The sequence below is a fragment of the Ovis canadensis genome, chromosome 2 (genome assembly GCF_042477335.2).
Source record: "Ovis canadensis isolate MfBH-ARS-UI-01 breed Bighorn chromosome 2, ARS-UI_OviCan_v2, whole genome shotgun sequence".
Taxonomy (NCBI): domain Eukaryota; kingdom Metazoa; phylum Chordata; class Mammalia; order Artiodactyla; family Bovidae; genus Ovis; species Ovis canadensis.
In genome coordinates, this window is record NC_091246.1 from 12,924 (window position 1) to 30,129 (window position 17,206).

The 17,206-nt window shown below is 44.2% G+C and overlaps 1 protein-coding gene across 1 annotated transcript; it reads right to left on the reverse strand.

The window, feature by feature from the left end:
* Nucleotides 1-752: 752 nt before the first annotated feature.
* LOC138434489 (olfactory receptor 5M9-like) lies at nucleotides 753-1,544 on the reverse strand. The gene has a single exon (XM_069579337.1). The coding sequence runs from the start codon at nucleotides 1,542-1,544 to the stop codon at nucleotides 753-755; it is 792 nt and encodes a 263-aa protein (XP_069435438.1).
* Nucleotides 1,545-17,206: the final 15,662 nt, after the last annotated feature.

Consider the following 17,206-nt stretch of genomic DNA (forward strand, 5'->3'; position numbering starts at 1 on the left):
TGAGAAGGACATGATAAGCTTTACTCATAACGTTTTCACCTATTTAAATTAATGAAGAGAAAAACAACTAGCCAAAATCCAAACCAAAGAGTAGAATTACAGTGAATCAAGAGATTGTTTGAAACACAAATAATGTTAATTATACTGAGAGTTAACCTTCTGATTGATTCATGACACTAGTTGAATACTGTGAATCCATTTTTGTTTTCAAAGTCTATGCATGTATGAATGTTATTGAAAGCTTTCTTGGTAAATGAGGATCCACCAACTTTTGTATTCATGGAAAAGTGATGAAGTCTTAATTTTTTCTCATGAAATTATATATAATTTCTCATGAAATTACTTATAAAACAAGTGAAAAGCAATTATATATAGAAAATATACTAAAAAAGCATATTCACCTCTTACAAAGATACCTCCAAATTAACGTGTGCTTATCCAAATGTATTCATGAGTTATCTGATGAATGAATAGCACAATTTTACATACACTGTGACTAACATAATAGGTCAGGGTTAGGATGTTTGCATATGTAGACAGAGGAGGCTTAGTCCTGAGAGTCCATTCATGGGGTAAACCATCGCTGTGTTAGACTGGACCTCTTAGTATATGTAAGTGTTGCCTGTATGCAGTCTATTGTAAACAGGGTTATTTATGTGCCTGGACATTCATAGCAGGAAGCGGCACACACGGAATTGTGTACTGCAGGTCCACTGACTCAGGTTTGCCTTGACAATTGCTTTGTTGACCGCCTATTTCACAGCTTTGTTCCTCAAACTGTAGATCATGGGATTCAGCATGGGAATCACTGTGGTGTAAAACGCAGCCACTATCCTCCCCTGCTCCACAGACTCTTCAGTGGGCCTCCTGAGATACATGGAGAGGAGAGTCCCATAAAACAAGGTAACCGCTGTCAGGTGGGACCCACACGTGGAGAATTCCTTCCTCCTGCCATCGGCAGAGTGCATGCACAGCATGGCTGCTGTGATGAGGGTACAGGACACGAGAACCACAGAGAGGGAACATGTGAAATTAATCCCAGCAATAACAATCATGGTGCGTTCTGTACTGTGGACCCCTCCACAGGCAATCTTGATAAGAGCAGGGTCAGCACAATAGAACTGGTTGATTTCAAAGCTTCCACAGAAGCACAGGCCATATGTCCACAGTGTGCAGGTTAGGCTAACAGAAAACCCATAGACGTATGGCACAGAGATGGGACGAGCACAGATAGTCCTGGAGATTTTACGGCCATAAAGCAGAGGATTGCAGATGGCCATGTAGCCATCAAAGGCCATCACAGCCAAGATACGTGCTTCCACGGGGACAAGGGCTATGAGGAAGCAGCACTGCACCAAACACCCCACACAGGAAATGGGTTTTGTCTCTGATAGTACGTTTCCCAGCATCTTCAGAGTGACACTGGAAGAGAACCACACATCCACAAAAGACAAAAGACTCAAGAAAAAGCGCATGGAGCTCTGAAGCTGGAGGCTGATGCTGATCAAAACACTCAGACCAATGTTCCCTATCAGAGTGAGCATGTGAACCACTAGAAACACCACAGTAAAGAGAACTGGAAAATCAAACCAATGTTCCCTGTCAGAGTGAGCATGTGAACTACTAGAAACACGACAGTAAAGAGGACTTGAAGCTCCTGATGACTGGTCAACCCCAGAAGAACAAATTCTGTCACATCTATGAAATTTGGAATTGCCGTCACTTAGACCCAGTCTGCATTGCTTATGGACAAATTAAAAGAAACGAATTGATTTATTTTATTCTTGAAAATTTTGAGTCATGTTTATCAGTAGTCTAGTTCAAATAATATAAAAATCAACATAGACTTTGCACAAAGTTTAATATGAGTATATAATCACATTTATTTCCTTTAATAGGACTTATAGGTAATTATTAAAATACTTATTAGTTTCTTAACTCTAAAACAGACAATTACATTCATATACTACTAGTATTACACACTTATTTTTGCTAAACTATTTCAATGATGCTAACATCATAGATGCTAACAGAAGTGAAGCTAGGCTGAGAGTCATCAGGGAATGACCAAATCCATTTCCACATATTGTCTTTTGGAAATGACCTGAAACTCATAAATGTGAATGTTCAATAAGGTCAGACAACCACTTTGTGCTGAACAGGGAAGTAATAAGAGTTAATCATTGAAATTCCATTGGATGCTGTTTCTGTGTACGACGGTTGCCTCTCATCGTCTAATTAATACAAATGCACATGTAATATTAACGTACTCATTTCCTTATGACTTGGAAGATTTCCTTTTTAAAAACTGTATTTTTGTTTTTGGCTGCACTTGGGCTCCTCTTGGCTGGGGTGTGTGGGCTTCTCGCTGCAGCGGCTTCCCCAGTCGTGGAGCCCTGACTCCGGGTGAGCAGGCTTAAATAGCTGTGGCTCACAGGTTCTAGAGCGCAGGCTCCGTGGTTGTGGCTCTCGGGCTTAGTTGCTCCCTCGCAGGTGGAATCTTCCTCCAACCAGGGATCGAACTTATGTCTCCTACATTGGTAGGCATATTCTTATCCATTGAGCCACCAGGGACATCCAGAAGATATCTTCTTATCTACGCAATTTCACGGGATGGTTGTCTTAAACCTTGGTCTTACAATCTAGTCATTGACATACTTTTCTACACTATGCCAGCATGTGATATAAAAAGCTTTCAACTTATGAGAATCCTAGTCATGTTTCATTTCATTTCGCTATGTTTTTCACTTGCTTGATCACTGCTGCTTTCAGGATGAGGTAAGCAGTATTTAACAACACAGACTATCAGTTTAACAGTTGTCTCAGAAAAGTAAACTGCAAGTGGTTCAATCACCATATCAAAATTATATCAATAGATAAATGCTATATACACATAAAATAAAATTCAGGTGCCATGCTTTTAGAATTATTGTCTTATTTCAGATTCTACTGCTTTTCAGCAACAATCCATTATATGTATAATTATTTATTTTCAAATGCAATGTCATTACAATTAAAAGGTCCACAAGGAATGTTTTCTCTGTTTAGTACACTTCCCTAGATAAGTCTTCTGAGAAGTAAACAGCTCTGAGTACTTAGGGATGCATTTGTAGGATTAACATAATCTTGGGAATTTAAGATCCCCATAATAATATTGCTTGAAGGGAATATTCTGACATAAAATGGGCTGTAATTATAATTGCTTATAATAATTCATTTAGAAACATCAAAACCAATGTTATGTCAAATATATTCGCTACATTATTATCACAGTCTATCTAGAAGCAGTCTAGGTTTTGTAATGTGAAAGTGAACAAGCTACACAGATGATAAGCAGGTCGCCTGCTGCAGGGGGCTGAAGCGCTCCCTGTGATGCTTTAGGATGGACACCTGTCACTATGCACTTGTCTACACTCATCGATCTGTACAGCCCAAGGGATCAAACAGTCTATTCAAGTGCAGTTATTTAGGGTGTAGGAGAGTCTCAGGACAGAATACACAATGCAACAAAACCTAACCACGTTAGAAATGCACTGAAAAGATACCTCACTGTAGGAGATGGGGAAAAATGTGTTGACTTTGGAAATGAGTGAATAGATACACAAAAGGCAAAGTGGCCTGTACATAAACACTGGGCTTCATTTTAGAGATCTTTCCAGAGTGCAGTAGCTAGCAATTCTGAGACCACTGTCCATGTAATCTGAAGAGGAGAAAAGAGCTGACAGATGCAGACGGTGGGGGCCCGGCTCCTCGCTGCAGGAGTGGGGAGTCACAGATAAGCAGAGAACAAGAGGACAGAGCTGGGCCCCTGACCACCACTCCTTACGGCTCTGAGTTGTGTCCAACAGGACCACCATCACCTGCACGTAGGTGCTATAACCCACCAGCCCCCTCCCCTGCCTTTCCCCTTCCTCCCTGCGAAGATTCCAGTGACATTTCCAGCCTGCACCCTTCTCCCAGGGCAGGTGCATCTGTCCATCCACGGCCTCCCCATCTCATCCTGGGGAATAACAGGCCCCTCGAGGACTGTGATCCTGCTGCTCCCCACACCCAGGAGGCAGCCCCGACTCCTCCAGCTGCTGAGCCCAGACACCTGGTGAAACCGAGCAGGAGCCTAGGGGCCTCCCAGGACAGACCCCGTCCCGTATCCCCTGCCGTAGCCCCTCTCTGAAGTATGGAGATGACAGTAGCTGAGGCACACTCAGGGAGGTGTTTGCCGCTGCTGAAAGCCCCACTGAGTGGAAGAAGTTAGCTACTTGATGAGCATGAACCCGTCTCCCCCAGAGTGCCCAGTGCCTGAGGATTTGTGAGGTGAGCCGCCTGTTACCTCACCAGCCAGAGAACCGTGCACCAGTGAATCACATACTCTGTGACCCTCCCTCCCTCATGCGGCCCGTAAAACTGCTTTCCTGAAGCCCTTCAGGGATCTCAGGGTGTAGAGCACGAGCTCCCTGTCTCCACGCACTGGTGCCTTTACAATTAATGCTGCCCTTTCCTTTACTGCACCCGGTGTCAGGCGACTGGCTTTACTGCACTCAGGCGTGTGGACTTGGTTCAGTAACACAGACGCCTCCCAGGTTCCCAGCTCCTTGTGCCCCAGAGACTATCAGCTCCTTCTCCAGGGCATATGGCCAACCCCCACACTCATTCCCCTCTACACCCACGGCCCTGGCCCAAGCCTACTCCCTCCATCGGGCCCCACAAAGCTCCCTGCCCTCACGGTGCATCTCACATCCCACACAACATGGTCTTATTGAAGCCTGAACAAGACCATGCCCACTCCTCCCTGTGATTCCCCTCACCTGATGAAGCTAGGCCTGATCCGTTCCAGGTGACTCCAGGACCCTCATTCTCTCCAGACCCCACGTGTGTGGCCGCTGTCTGTGCCCATCTATATGGGCCTGTGGTGATCTCCTAAAATGAGGTTATTTTATATACAGATAATGGGGTGAATGGAGGCCCCCAAAGATGTGCCCCCTCAGAACACGGGAACAGGGCGGTATCTGGGAAAAGGGTCTTTGCAGATGGAGTCAGGGTCTCAAGGTCAGGGCATCCGGGGCGGGGGTGACCTTCAGTCCAGCTGACAGAGTCCTTATAGGAGATGGAAGGGGACGTGGACAAGAAGCCTCATGAAGATGGAGGCAGAGGTGGGAGGGAGGATCTTGAGGGGTCCCAAGCCCCGGGACCCCAGGAGCCCCAAGGCTGGAGCCCTTATAGGAGATGGAAGAGGACGCAGGCAAGAAGCCCCGTGAAGATGGAGGCAGAGGTGGGAGGGAGGGTCTTGAGGGGTCCCAAGCCCCGGGACCCTGGAGCCCCAAGGCTGGAGAAGGCAGGAAGGACCCCTCCTGGAGCCTCTGGAGGGACCTCAGCCCTGCACCACCTTGGTCTCAGGTGTCTGGTCTCCAGGACTGGGGGAGGATGAACTCCTGTTGCTTTAAATCCCCCAACATGTGGTCGTCTGTTAGAGAAGCCACAGAGAACACACACAGGCCCTGCTCTGTAGGGTCCTAGAAGTGTGGGTCTCACTAAAGGAGGATGGAGGCTGGATTACAGAACCCTTAGAGTCAGAACTGGGCCCTCAGAAATACTAAAGCAGTGACTGGACCCCAAAATGTTGAGGGGTCAAGTCTGAACCCTGTCCCTAGGGGTACCGGCTGCACACGCCCCCCCAGGTTCTTACACCTGTCTGTGGCATAGTAAGTATCTAGTCCTGACTGAGGACATTTAATGTCACTGTTCACATTGCTCATTAATAACCCACCATTACACAGGTGAAAACCCAATTAGGATGCTTGCTACACCAATGAGCAATTCTGAAGATGGTTGGGGGTGGGGACTTATGTGCAGACACCAGCCCTTCCACCCTCCCACCCCTCCTCCACACTGCAAACCCCCTCCTCCACACTTCCAACCCCCTCCTCTACCCTCCTAAACCCCCACCCCCACTCCCACAAGGAGGGTCCTCAGTGGGAAGCTGGGGGACCAGGCAGAGTCATCTTGAAGTAAATGCTGCCTGATCCCTGGGCTAGCTGCTCCTGAACATTCTCCACCCATCCCAGTTAAAATACTCTAATATGTGTAAAGAAAATTAGAGATACCAAGGGAACACTTCATGCAAAGATGGGCTCAATAAAGGACAGAAATGATATGGACCTAACGGAAGCAGAAGATATTAAGAAGAGGTGGCAAGAATACACAAAACTATACAAAAAAGATCTTAATGACCCAGATAACCATGATAATTTGATCACTCGCCTAGAGCCAGACAGCCTACAGTGTGAAGTAAACTGGGCCTTAGGAAGCATCTCTATGAACGAAGCTAGTGAAGGTGATGGAATTCCAGCTGAGCTATTGGAAATCCTGAAAGATGATGCTGTTAAAGTTCTGCACCCAATATCCCAGGAAATTTGGAAAACACAGCAGTGGCCACAGGACTGGAAAAGCTCAGTTTTCATTCCAGTCCCAAAAAAGGGCAATGCCAAGGAATGTTCAAACTACCACACAGCTGCACTGATTTCACATGCTAGCAAAGTAATGCTCAAAATTCTCCAAGCAAGGCTTCAACAGTCCATGAACCAAGAACTTCCAGATGTTCAAGCTGGATTTAGAAAAGGCAGAGGTACCAGAGATCAAATTGCCAACATCCACTGGATTGCAAAAAGCAAGAGAATTCCAGAAAAATATCTACTTCTGCTTCATTGCTATGCTAAAGCCTTTGACTGTGTGAATCACAACAAACTGTGGAAAATTCTTCAGCAGATGGGAATATGAGACCATTTATCTGCCTGCTGCAAAACTTTATCCCACTCAAGAAGCAACAGTTAGAACCAGACATGGATCACTGGACTGATTCTAAATTTGGAAATAAGTATATCAAGACTGTATAGTGCCACCCCGCTTATTTAACTTACATTCAGAGTACATCACGAGAAATGCCAGGCTGGATGAAGCACAAGCTAGAATCAAGATTGCCAGGAGAAATATAAATAAACAGAGAGGCAGATGACACCACTCTTATAGCAGAAAGTGAAGAGGAACTAAAGAGCCTCTAGATGAAAGTGAAAAAGGAGAGTGAAACAGTAGACTTAAAAGTCAACATTCAGAAAACTAAGATCATGGCATCCAGTCCCATCACTTCATGGCAAATAGATGGGGAAACAATGGAAACAGTGAGAGACTTTATTTTCTTGGGCTCCAAAATCACTGCAGTTGGTGACTGCAGCCATAAAATTAAAAGACGTTTGTTCCTTGGAAGAAAAGCTATGACCAACCTAGACAGTATATTAAAAAGCAGAGACATTACTTTGCCAACAAAGGTCCATCTAGTCAAACCTATGATTTTTCCAGCAGTCATGTATGGATGTGAGAGTTGGGCCATAAAGAAAGCTGAGTGCCAAAAAATTGATGCTTTTGAACTGTGGTGTTGGAGAAGACTCTTGAGAGTCCCTTGGACTGCAAGGAGATCCAACCAGTCCATTCTGAAGGAGGTCAGCTCTGGGATTTCTTTGGAAGGAATGATGCTAAAGCTGAAGCTCCAATACTTTGGCCTCCTGATGTGAAGAGCTGACTCATTTGAAAAGACCCTGATGTTGGGAAAGATTGAAGGCGGGAGGAGAAGGGGACGACAGAGGATGAGATGGTTGGATAGCATCACTAATTCGATGGACATTAGTTGAGCATGCTCTGGGAGTTGGTGATGGAAAGGGAAGCCTGGCCTGCTGCAGTGCATGGGGTCACAAAGAGTCAGACATGACTGAGCAACTGAACTGAACTGAACTGAACTAGGGAACATTGAGTGAAAATCATGAAGTATCACACCACACTTATTAGGACTACTAAACTCCATATACATGACAGTATCCACTGCTGGAGGATGAGGAACAAGAAATCTCCCTCACTGCTGGTGAGGTGTATGGACTGCCACTTTATAACACAGCTGGGCAGCGTTTTCCAAAGCCAAAACACCGGACCCAACAATCATGTGTTCAGTGTTGTCAACTGCTTTGAAAATTTATCCCAAATTCAAACAAGGATGCAATTATGCACAGCAGCACTATTCATAATAGCTAAAAAATTGAAAAAAAAATCAGGATATCCTTCAATACATGGAAGCATAAGCAAAGTGGGGTACATCCATGATAAGATGAGTAGAATGTGCCACCCCAAAATATGCCTCTCTGGCATAAGGATTATTTCAGTCTAACTTTTAAAAAAGAAAAAACAGAAATCTCATAAAACTAAGTAGCAACTGCCTTTTTGTGAAGAACATTTACAACAGAGAACTCTACATATTTAAGGGCTATCCCTCTCTGCACTAGAAGTAGATGATGAGTAACTCTCAAGTAATTCTCATCAGTGGAGAGGTCCTGACTTAAATCTGCAACAATCATACATTTCTTTACTATGTTTGCATGATAACCTGTCACAACAGGCTTCCCCCTTTCCCCAAGGTCTTTCTTTTATTTTTCTCTAAAGATCGTACTTGAGGTGATGGCTTTGGACATTTCAGGGAGTGACTCAGGTTTCCTGGATAGTTCCCGTATATACAGGGGGTATGCTGCTGCTGCTGCTGCTGCTGCTGCTGCTGCTGCTGCTGCTGCTGCTGCTGCTGCTGCTGCTGCTGCTGCTAAGTCGCTTCAGTCATGTCCAACTCTGTGCGACCCCATAGACGGCAGCCCATTAGGCTCCCCCGTCCCTGGGATTCTCCAGGCAAGAACACTGGAGTGGGTTGCCATTTCCTTCTCCGATGCATGAAAGTGAGAACCGAAAGTGAATTCGCTCAGTCGTGTCCGACTCTGTGCGACCCCGTGGACTGCAGCCTACCAGGCTCCTCCACCTATGGGATTTTCCAGGCAAGAGTGCTGGAGTGGGGTGCCATCGCCTTCTCCATAGAGGAGGTATACAAGTTATTAAATGTCTGCTTTTCTCCTGGTGATGTCTCAAACTCACTGCTTTTATACAGGAACTGGGGAATGACGTTGGGCTCCTGAAGGCCACTCCTTCTCATCTAAGTTGCTTCTTTCAGTGTTGCAGTGAAAAGGAAAAGAGAGAAATGATTTTCTTTTCTTTCCTGAGAACAAAGAAGATAAAGAGAACAGCGAGCAGGCCGGCTCCCTCCTAGGTTTTCCTTCACTGCCCCTAATCTGTACCCGGTAACTAAGTCTGCTTTTCTGCCCCTAACTCTGCTTGAGCTGCATTCTGCACCCATTCTCCGCTAACCCCATGCTACTCACACCCTGGTGCTTGCCTTTCCCACAGACCTCCCCACCTTGTAGTTTTCCTTCTTTTTGCATTTCAGGAAGAAAGCAGCAGCGCAATGAACCAGAGATGAGCAGCCCTAATTGCCCGCTCCCTGACACCAGCTCTGACTTTTGTGGGGGTGCATTGCTGTTGTTATTCTATAATTTTATTTGTTTATTTATTATCTATTTTTGGCTGCACTGGGTCTTTGCTGCTGCGTGGACTTTCCTTTAGCTGAGGAGAGTGTGGGCTTCTCCTGGTTGCAGTGTGAGGGCTTGTCGGTCAACTATTGAGCCTGTGCTTGAGAGCCTGGGAGCCACCACTGCTGAGCCCATGTGCTGCAACCACAGAAGCCCGTGCGCCCTGAGGCCTGTGCTCCACAACAAGAGAAGACACTGCAAGGAGAAGCCCTCACATCACAAGAGTAGCCCCCACTCACTGAAACTAGAGAAAACCCATGCACAGCAACAAAGACAGTTCAGCCAAAAGCAGATAAATACAATAAATGAGTAAAATCAACATTTTTAAAAATTAAGGTACAGTAGATAATCAACACGGACCCACTGTATAGCACAGGCTCCTACGCTCAGCATGCTGTGATGACTTATAAGGGGAAAGACGGCTGAGTAGAAGGACATGCGGTCATCTTCTCCTGCAAGAACTCCAAGACTGCAGCTCTCTGTGAAACGACCATCTACAGGAGAATGTGGGATCCCACCAAAAAAGATGCCCCACGTCCAAGGGCAAAGGAGAGGCCCCAACAAGATGGTAGGAGGGGCAAAATTGCATTTAGAATCAAACCCCATGCCCGCCAGAGACCCTTGGAGAGCTCAAACAAACCTTGTGTGCACCAGGACACAGAGGCCCCACAGAGACTGACCAGACCTGCCTTTGAGTGTTTGAGTGTCTCCTGCAGAGGCAAGGGTCAGAAGTGGGCTGCCACATGGACAAAGGCTCTGGCTGCAGCAGACCTGGGTCACACAGCATGTGGCATAAGCCCTCTTGGAGGAAGTTGCCATTAGACCCATCACAGAGACACTGAGCAGATGACCCACAAACTGCAGAACAATTATACCAAAGAAATTCTCATACTGTTAAGAAAGTTCTAGCACCCACAATAGATTTCCCAACCTGGGGATCTGACAAAGGGACTGAGAACCTCCAGGAAATTAGACATTGGAGGCCAGTGGTATTTCATTACAAAACTTCCACAGGACTTGAGAAACAGGCTCTTGGCTATTAGCTCTTGGCTTTTGTGCACACACAAAACCTGTGTGCACCAGGAACCAGGAAAAAGGAGCAGTCTCCCCGCAAGTGGCTGAGTTAGACTTCCCTGTGAGAGTCCAGGAGTCTCTGTGGAAGTGTGGGTCAACACTTTGGCCTCAGGCAAAACAACAGGGAGGGAACACAGCCTCCCCCATCAGTAGAAAATTAAAGATTACTGAGCATGGCCCCACCCATCAGAACAAGACCCAGTTTTCCCCACAGTCATTGTCTCCCATCAGGAAGCTTCCATAACTCTCTTACCCTTATTCATAAGAGGGCAGACAGAACGAAAACCACAACCACAGAAAACTAACCAAACTGATCACATGGATTACAACCTTGTTGAACTCAATGAAACAATGAGCCATGTTGTGTAGGACCTCCCAAGATGAATGGCTCATGGTGGAGAGCTCTGACAACACATGGTCCACTGGAGAAGGGACCACTTCAGTACTGGAAAACCACTCCAGTATTCTTGCCTTGAGAACCCCATGAACAGTATTAAAAGCCAAAAAGATATGACACTGAGAGATGAACTCCCCAGGTCAGTCAGTGACCAATTACGCTACTGGAGAAGAGTGGAGAAATAACTCCAGAAAGAATGAAGAGACGGAGCAAAAGTGAAGATAGTACCCAGTTGTGGATGTGACTGATGATGGAAGTAAAGTCTGATGCAGTAAAGAACAATATTGCATAGGAACCTGGAATGATAGGTCCATGATCACGGGATATTGGATGTGGTCAAATAGGAGATGGCAAGAGTGAACACTGACATTTTAGGAATCAGTGAACTAAAATGGACTAGAGTGGGAGAATTTAATTCAGATGATCATTACATCTAGTGCTATGGGCAAGAATCCCTTAGAAAAAAATGGACACAAGAGTCCAAAATGCAGTATTTGGGTGCAATTTCAAAAATGACAGAATGATCTCTCTTTGTTTCCAACACAAACCATTCAATATCACAGTAATCCAACTCTATGCCCCAACCACTAATCCCAAAGAAGCTAAAGTTGAATGGTTCTATGAGGACATACAAGACCTTCTAGAACTAATACCAGAAAAAAAAAAAAAGACGTGCTTTTCATCATAGGGGACTGGAATGCAAAATCAGAAAGTCAATCAGACTATACCACAAAGCTACAGTCATCAGGAGAGTATGGTACTGGCACAAAGACAGAAATATAGATCAACAGAACAAAGTAAAAAGCCCAGAGATGAATCCACGCACCTATGGATGCCTTATCTTTTGACAAAGGAGGCAAAAATATACAATGGAGAAAAGACAATCTCTTTAACAAGTGATGCTGGGAAAGACCCAGAGAGATGTTATGGGGAGGGAGGTGGGAGGGGGGTTCATGTTTGGGAACGCACGTAAGAATTAAAGATTTTAAAATTTAAAAAATAAAAAACTAAAAAAAAAAAGAAGCAATTCCAGCTCTAGCTGAAAATCTATTTAACCACAAAAAAAAGAATGAAACTAGAACACTTTCTAAGACCATACACAAAAGTAAACTCAAAATGGATTAAAGATCTAAATTTAAGACCAGAAATTATAAAACTCCTAGAGGAAAACAGGCAGAACACTCTCTGACATAAATCACAGCAGGATCCTCTATGACCCACCTCCCAGAGTAATGGAAATAAAAGTAAAAATAAACAAACAGGACCTAATTAAACTTAAAAGCTTTTGCACAACGAAGGAAACTATAAGCAAGGTGAAAAGACAGAATGGGAGAAAATAATGGCAAATGAAACAACTGACAAAGAATCAATCTCCAAAATATACAAGTAGCTCATGCAGCTCAATACCAGAAAAACAAGTGATCCAATCAAAAATGGGTCAAAGAACTAAACAGACATTTTTCCAAAGAAAACATACAGGTAGCTAACAAACACATGAAAAGATGCTCAACATGACTCATTATCAGAGAAATGCAAATCAAAACCACCATGACATACCATCTCATGCCAGTCAGAATGGATGCCTTCTAAAAGTCTACAAACAATAAATGCTGGAGATGGTGTGGAGTAAAGGGAACCCCCTTACACTGTTGGTGGGAATGTAAACTAGTACAGCCACTATGGAGAACAGTGTGGAAATTCCTTAAAAAGCTGGAAATAGAAATGCCTTATGACCCAGCAATCTCACTGCTGGGCATACACACCAAGGAAACCAGAATTGAAAGAGACACCCATACCCCAATGTTCATTGCAACACTGTTTACAATAGCTAGGGCATGGAAGCAACCTAAATGTCCATAGGCAGATAAATGGATAAGAAAGTTGTAATACATATACACAATGAAATATTACTCAATTAAAAAGAACACATTTGAGTCAGTTCCAATGGATGAAACTGGAGCCTGTCATTCAGAGTGAAGTAAGTCAGAAAGAAAAACACCAATACACATTAACACATATATATGGAATTTAGAAACATAGTAATGATGACCCTATCAGTTTAGTTCAGTCACTCAGTCATGTCTGACTCTTTGCGACCCTATGAATCGCAGCACCCCAGGCCTCCCTGTCCATCACCAATTCCCGGAGTTCACTCAGACTCACGCCCATCGAGTCCGTGATGCCATCCAGCCATCTCATCCTCTGTCATACCCTTCTCCTCCTGCCCCCAATCCCTCCCAGCATCAGAGTCTTTTCCAATGAGTCAACTCTTTGCATGAGGTGGCCAAAGTACTGGAGTTTCAGCTGTAGCATCATTCCTTCCAAAGAAATCCCAGGGCTGATCTCCTTCAGAATGGACTGGTTGGATCTCCTTGCAGTCCAAGGAACTCTCAAGAGTCTTCTCCAACACCACAGTTCAAAAGCATCAATTCTTTGGCGCTCAGCCTTCCTCACAGTCCAACTCTCACATCCATACATGACCACAGGAAAAACCATAGCCTTGACTAGACGGACCTTAGTCGGCAAAATAATGTCTCTGCTTTTGAATATACTATCTAGGTTGGTCATAACTTTTCTTCCAAGGAGTAAGCGTCTTTTAATTTCATGGCTGCAGTCACCATCTGCAGTGATAATGACGACCCTATAGACAAGGGCAAAAGAGACACAGATGTAAAGAACAGACTTTTGGACTCTGTGTGAGAAGACGAGGGTGGGATGACATGACAGAATAGCAGTGAAACATGTATATTACCATATGTGAAATAGATGAGCAGTCCAAGTTAGATGCATGAAATATGGCACTCAAATCTGGTGTACTGGGACAACCCAGAGGGATGGGATGGGGAGGGAAGTGGGAGGGGGCTTTGGGACAGGGGGACACATGTACGCCCATGGCTGACTCATGTCAACATATGGCAAAAACCACCACAATATTGTAAAGTAATCTGCCTCCAGTTAAACTAAATTAATTTTTTTTTAAGTAGGAAGTCAAGAGACACCTGGAGTAACTGGCAAGTTTGGCCTTGGAGTACAAAATGAAGAAGGGCAAAGGTTAACAGAGTTTTGCAAAGAAAATGCACTGGTCATAGCAAACACGATCTTCCAACAACCCAAAAGAAAACTCTACACATAGATATCACAAGAAGGTCAATACCAAAATCAGATGATTATGTTCTTTGTAGCCAAAGATGGAGAAACTGTATACAGTCAGCAGAAACAAGACCAGGAGCTGATTGTGGCTCATATCATGACGTCCTTATTGCAAAATTCAGACTTCAATTGAAGAAAGTATGTCATACCTGCCATTCAGGTATATTATACAGTGGATGTGACAAATAGATTCAAGGGATTAGATCTGATAAACAAAGTGCCTGAAGAACTATGGATGGAGGTTCCTAACATTGTACAGGAGGCCATGATCAAAATCATCCACCTAAATGAAATGAAGAAAGGCAAAAGGGTTGTCTGAGGAAGCCTTACAAATAGCTGACAAAGGAAGAGAAGCTAAAGGCAAAGGAGAAAAGGAAAAAGATATAACCATCTGAATGCAAGGTTCCAAAGAATACCAAGGAGATATAAGAAAAAACTCTTAAGTGAACAATGCGGAAAAAAAATAGAGGGAAACAATAGAATGAGAAAGAATGGAGATCTCTTTAAGAAAATTAGAAATCAGTGGAACATTTCATGCAAAGACGGGCAGAGTAAAGGACAGGAAAGGTATGGACCATTTTGGAAGCAATAGATGTTAAGAAGAGGTGGCAAGAATACACAGAACTACACAAAAGAGATCTTAATGACCCAGATAACCACGATGGTGTTTTCACTCACCTAGAGCCAGACATCCTGGAGTGTGATGTCAAATGGGCCTTAGGAAGCATCACTACAAACAAAGCAAGTGGAGGTGATGAAATTCCAACTGAGCTATTTCAAGTCCTAAAAGATGATGCTCTTAAAATGCTGCACTCAATATGCCAGCAAATTTGGAAAACTCAGCAGTGGCTACAGGACTGGAAAAAGTCAGTTTTCATTCCAATCCCAAAGAAAAGCACTGCCAAAGAATGGTCAAACTATTGCACAGTTGCACTCATCTCACATGCTAGCAAAGTAATGCTCAAAATTCTCCAAGTGAGGTTTCAACATACATGAACCAAGAACTTCCAGATGTTCAAGCTGGATTTAGAAAAGGCAGAGGAATGAGAGATCAAAGTGCCAATATTGACTGGGTCATAGAACAAGCAAGAGAGTCCAGAAAAATATCTACTTCTGCTTTATTGACCACGCCAAAGCCTTTGACTGGGTGGATCACAACAAACTGTTGGAAAATTCCCAAAAGACGGAAATACCAGACCACCTAAGCTTCCTCCTGAGAAATCTGTATGAAGGTCAAGAAGCAACAGTTATAACTAGACATGGAACAACAGACTGGTTCTAAATTGAGAAAGGAGTACATCAAGGCTATATATTGTCACCGTGTTTATATAACTTATGTGCAGAATATATCATGGGAAATGCCAGGCTGAATGAAGCACAAGCTGGAATCAAGATTGCCAGGAGAAATATCAATAACCTCAGATATGCAGATGACACCACCCTTATGGCAGAAAGTGAAGAAGAACTAAGAGACTCTTGATGAAAGTGAAAGAGGAGAGTGAAAAAGCTGACTTAAAGCTCAACATTCGGAAAATGAAGATCATGGCATTCGGTTCCATCACTTCATGGATGGGGAAACAATTGAAACAGTAACAGACTTTATTTTCTTGGGCTCCCAAATCACTGCAGACGGTGACTGCAGCCATGAAATTCAAAGATGCTTGCTCCTTGGAAGGAAAGTTATGACCAGCCTAGACAGCATATTTAAAAAGCAGAGACATTATTCTGCCAACAAAGGCCCATCTAGTCAAAGCTATGGTTTTTCCAGTAGTAATGTATGGTTGTGAGAGTTGGGCCATGAGGAAAGCTGAGTGCCAAAGAATTGATGCTTCTGAACTGTGGTGTCGGAGAAGACTCTTGTGAGTCCCTTGGACTGCAAAGAGATTCAGCCAGTCAGTCCTAGAGGAAATCAGTCCTGAATATTCATTGGAAGGACTGATGCTGAAGCTGAAGCTCCAATACTTTGGCCACCTGATGTGAAGAACTGACTCATTTGAAAAAGACCCTGATGCTGGGAAAGACTGAAGGCGGGAGGAGAAGGGGACGACAGAGAATGAGATGGTTGATGGCATCACAGATTCAATGGACATGAGTTTGAGCAAGCTCTGGGAGTTAGTGATGGACAGAGAAAGCTGGCATATTGCAGTCCATGGGATCACAGAGTCAGACACGACTGAGCGACTGAACTGAACTGATGAGCGGAAAGAATGTGACCAGCTGGAATGTAAGGGATGCTGATGGTGACTGGTTCTGACTCTAAACACTTCAGTCAACGGAAGCTTAGAGTCTGCCACAGCCCAAGACCCTTAATGAACATGCCTGTAAAGTTAATCTGTTAGTCACTCACTCATGTCTGATGTCTGACTCTTTGCAACCCCATGGACCACCAGGCTCCTCTGTCCATGGGATTCTCCAGGCAAGAATACTGGAGTGGGCTTCCATGCCCTCCTCTGAGGATTTTCCTCACTTAGGGATTGAACCCGGGTCTTCGGCTATGGGCAGATTGTTTACCATCTGAGCCTCCATGAGAGCCTGAACATGTCTGCACCCAGAGATTAAAGCTTCCCAAACTTTGTGGCTTAGAGAGCTTCTGCTCTGGAAAGCTCCATGGTGTTCTCCATAGTTCTGCAAGTAATGCATTTTTTCTTCCCATGAGCTTTGGCTGGGTTGTATCTTCTGGCTCAACACCCACCAAGAGGTAAACTCACTTTCCTGGTAACATTTCTCCACCCAGACTCCCAGCCACCACTTGATACTAATTCTGCAGTCAGTTGTCTTGCTTCCAATACATGGAAATCACGTTATTTTTCTGTGAACACATCTAGCTAAGGGCCAGAAACAGTGTCCCTGTTTTATCTTGTGAAGCCAGTAGGTGTCAAGTAAACTCAGCTCTGTGGCTCCTTTGTCCTCCAGTTCGATGCCTCATTTTATAGAAAATACTTGCAAGGCTTTGAGATTTTATTTATGCCTCATTTCTGAAGGCTTTTAATATCTACATTAAATATACAGATGACTCATCAGTGCCACTGCTACTTTGAGGTTTAAAATCCTCCACGATTTTCTAACATACTTATTCCATTCCTTGCGTTTAAATCTTTGACCATATGTTCTTTATCCTGTGTCTCATCAGAATTTAATGACACCG

What these genes read in the sequence shown, in the direction of transcription:
- LOC138434489 (XM_069579337.1), bottom strand. Translation starts at nt 1,544, where the DNA reads ATGCTCACTCTGATAGGGAACATTGGTCTGAGTGTTTTGATCAGCATC.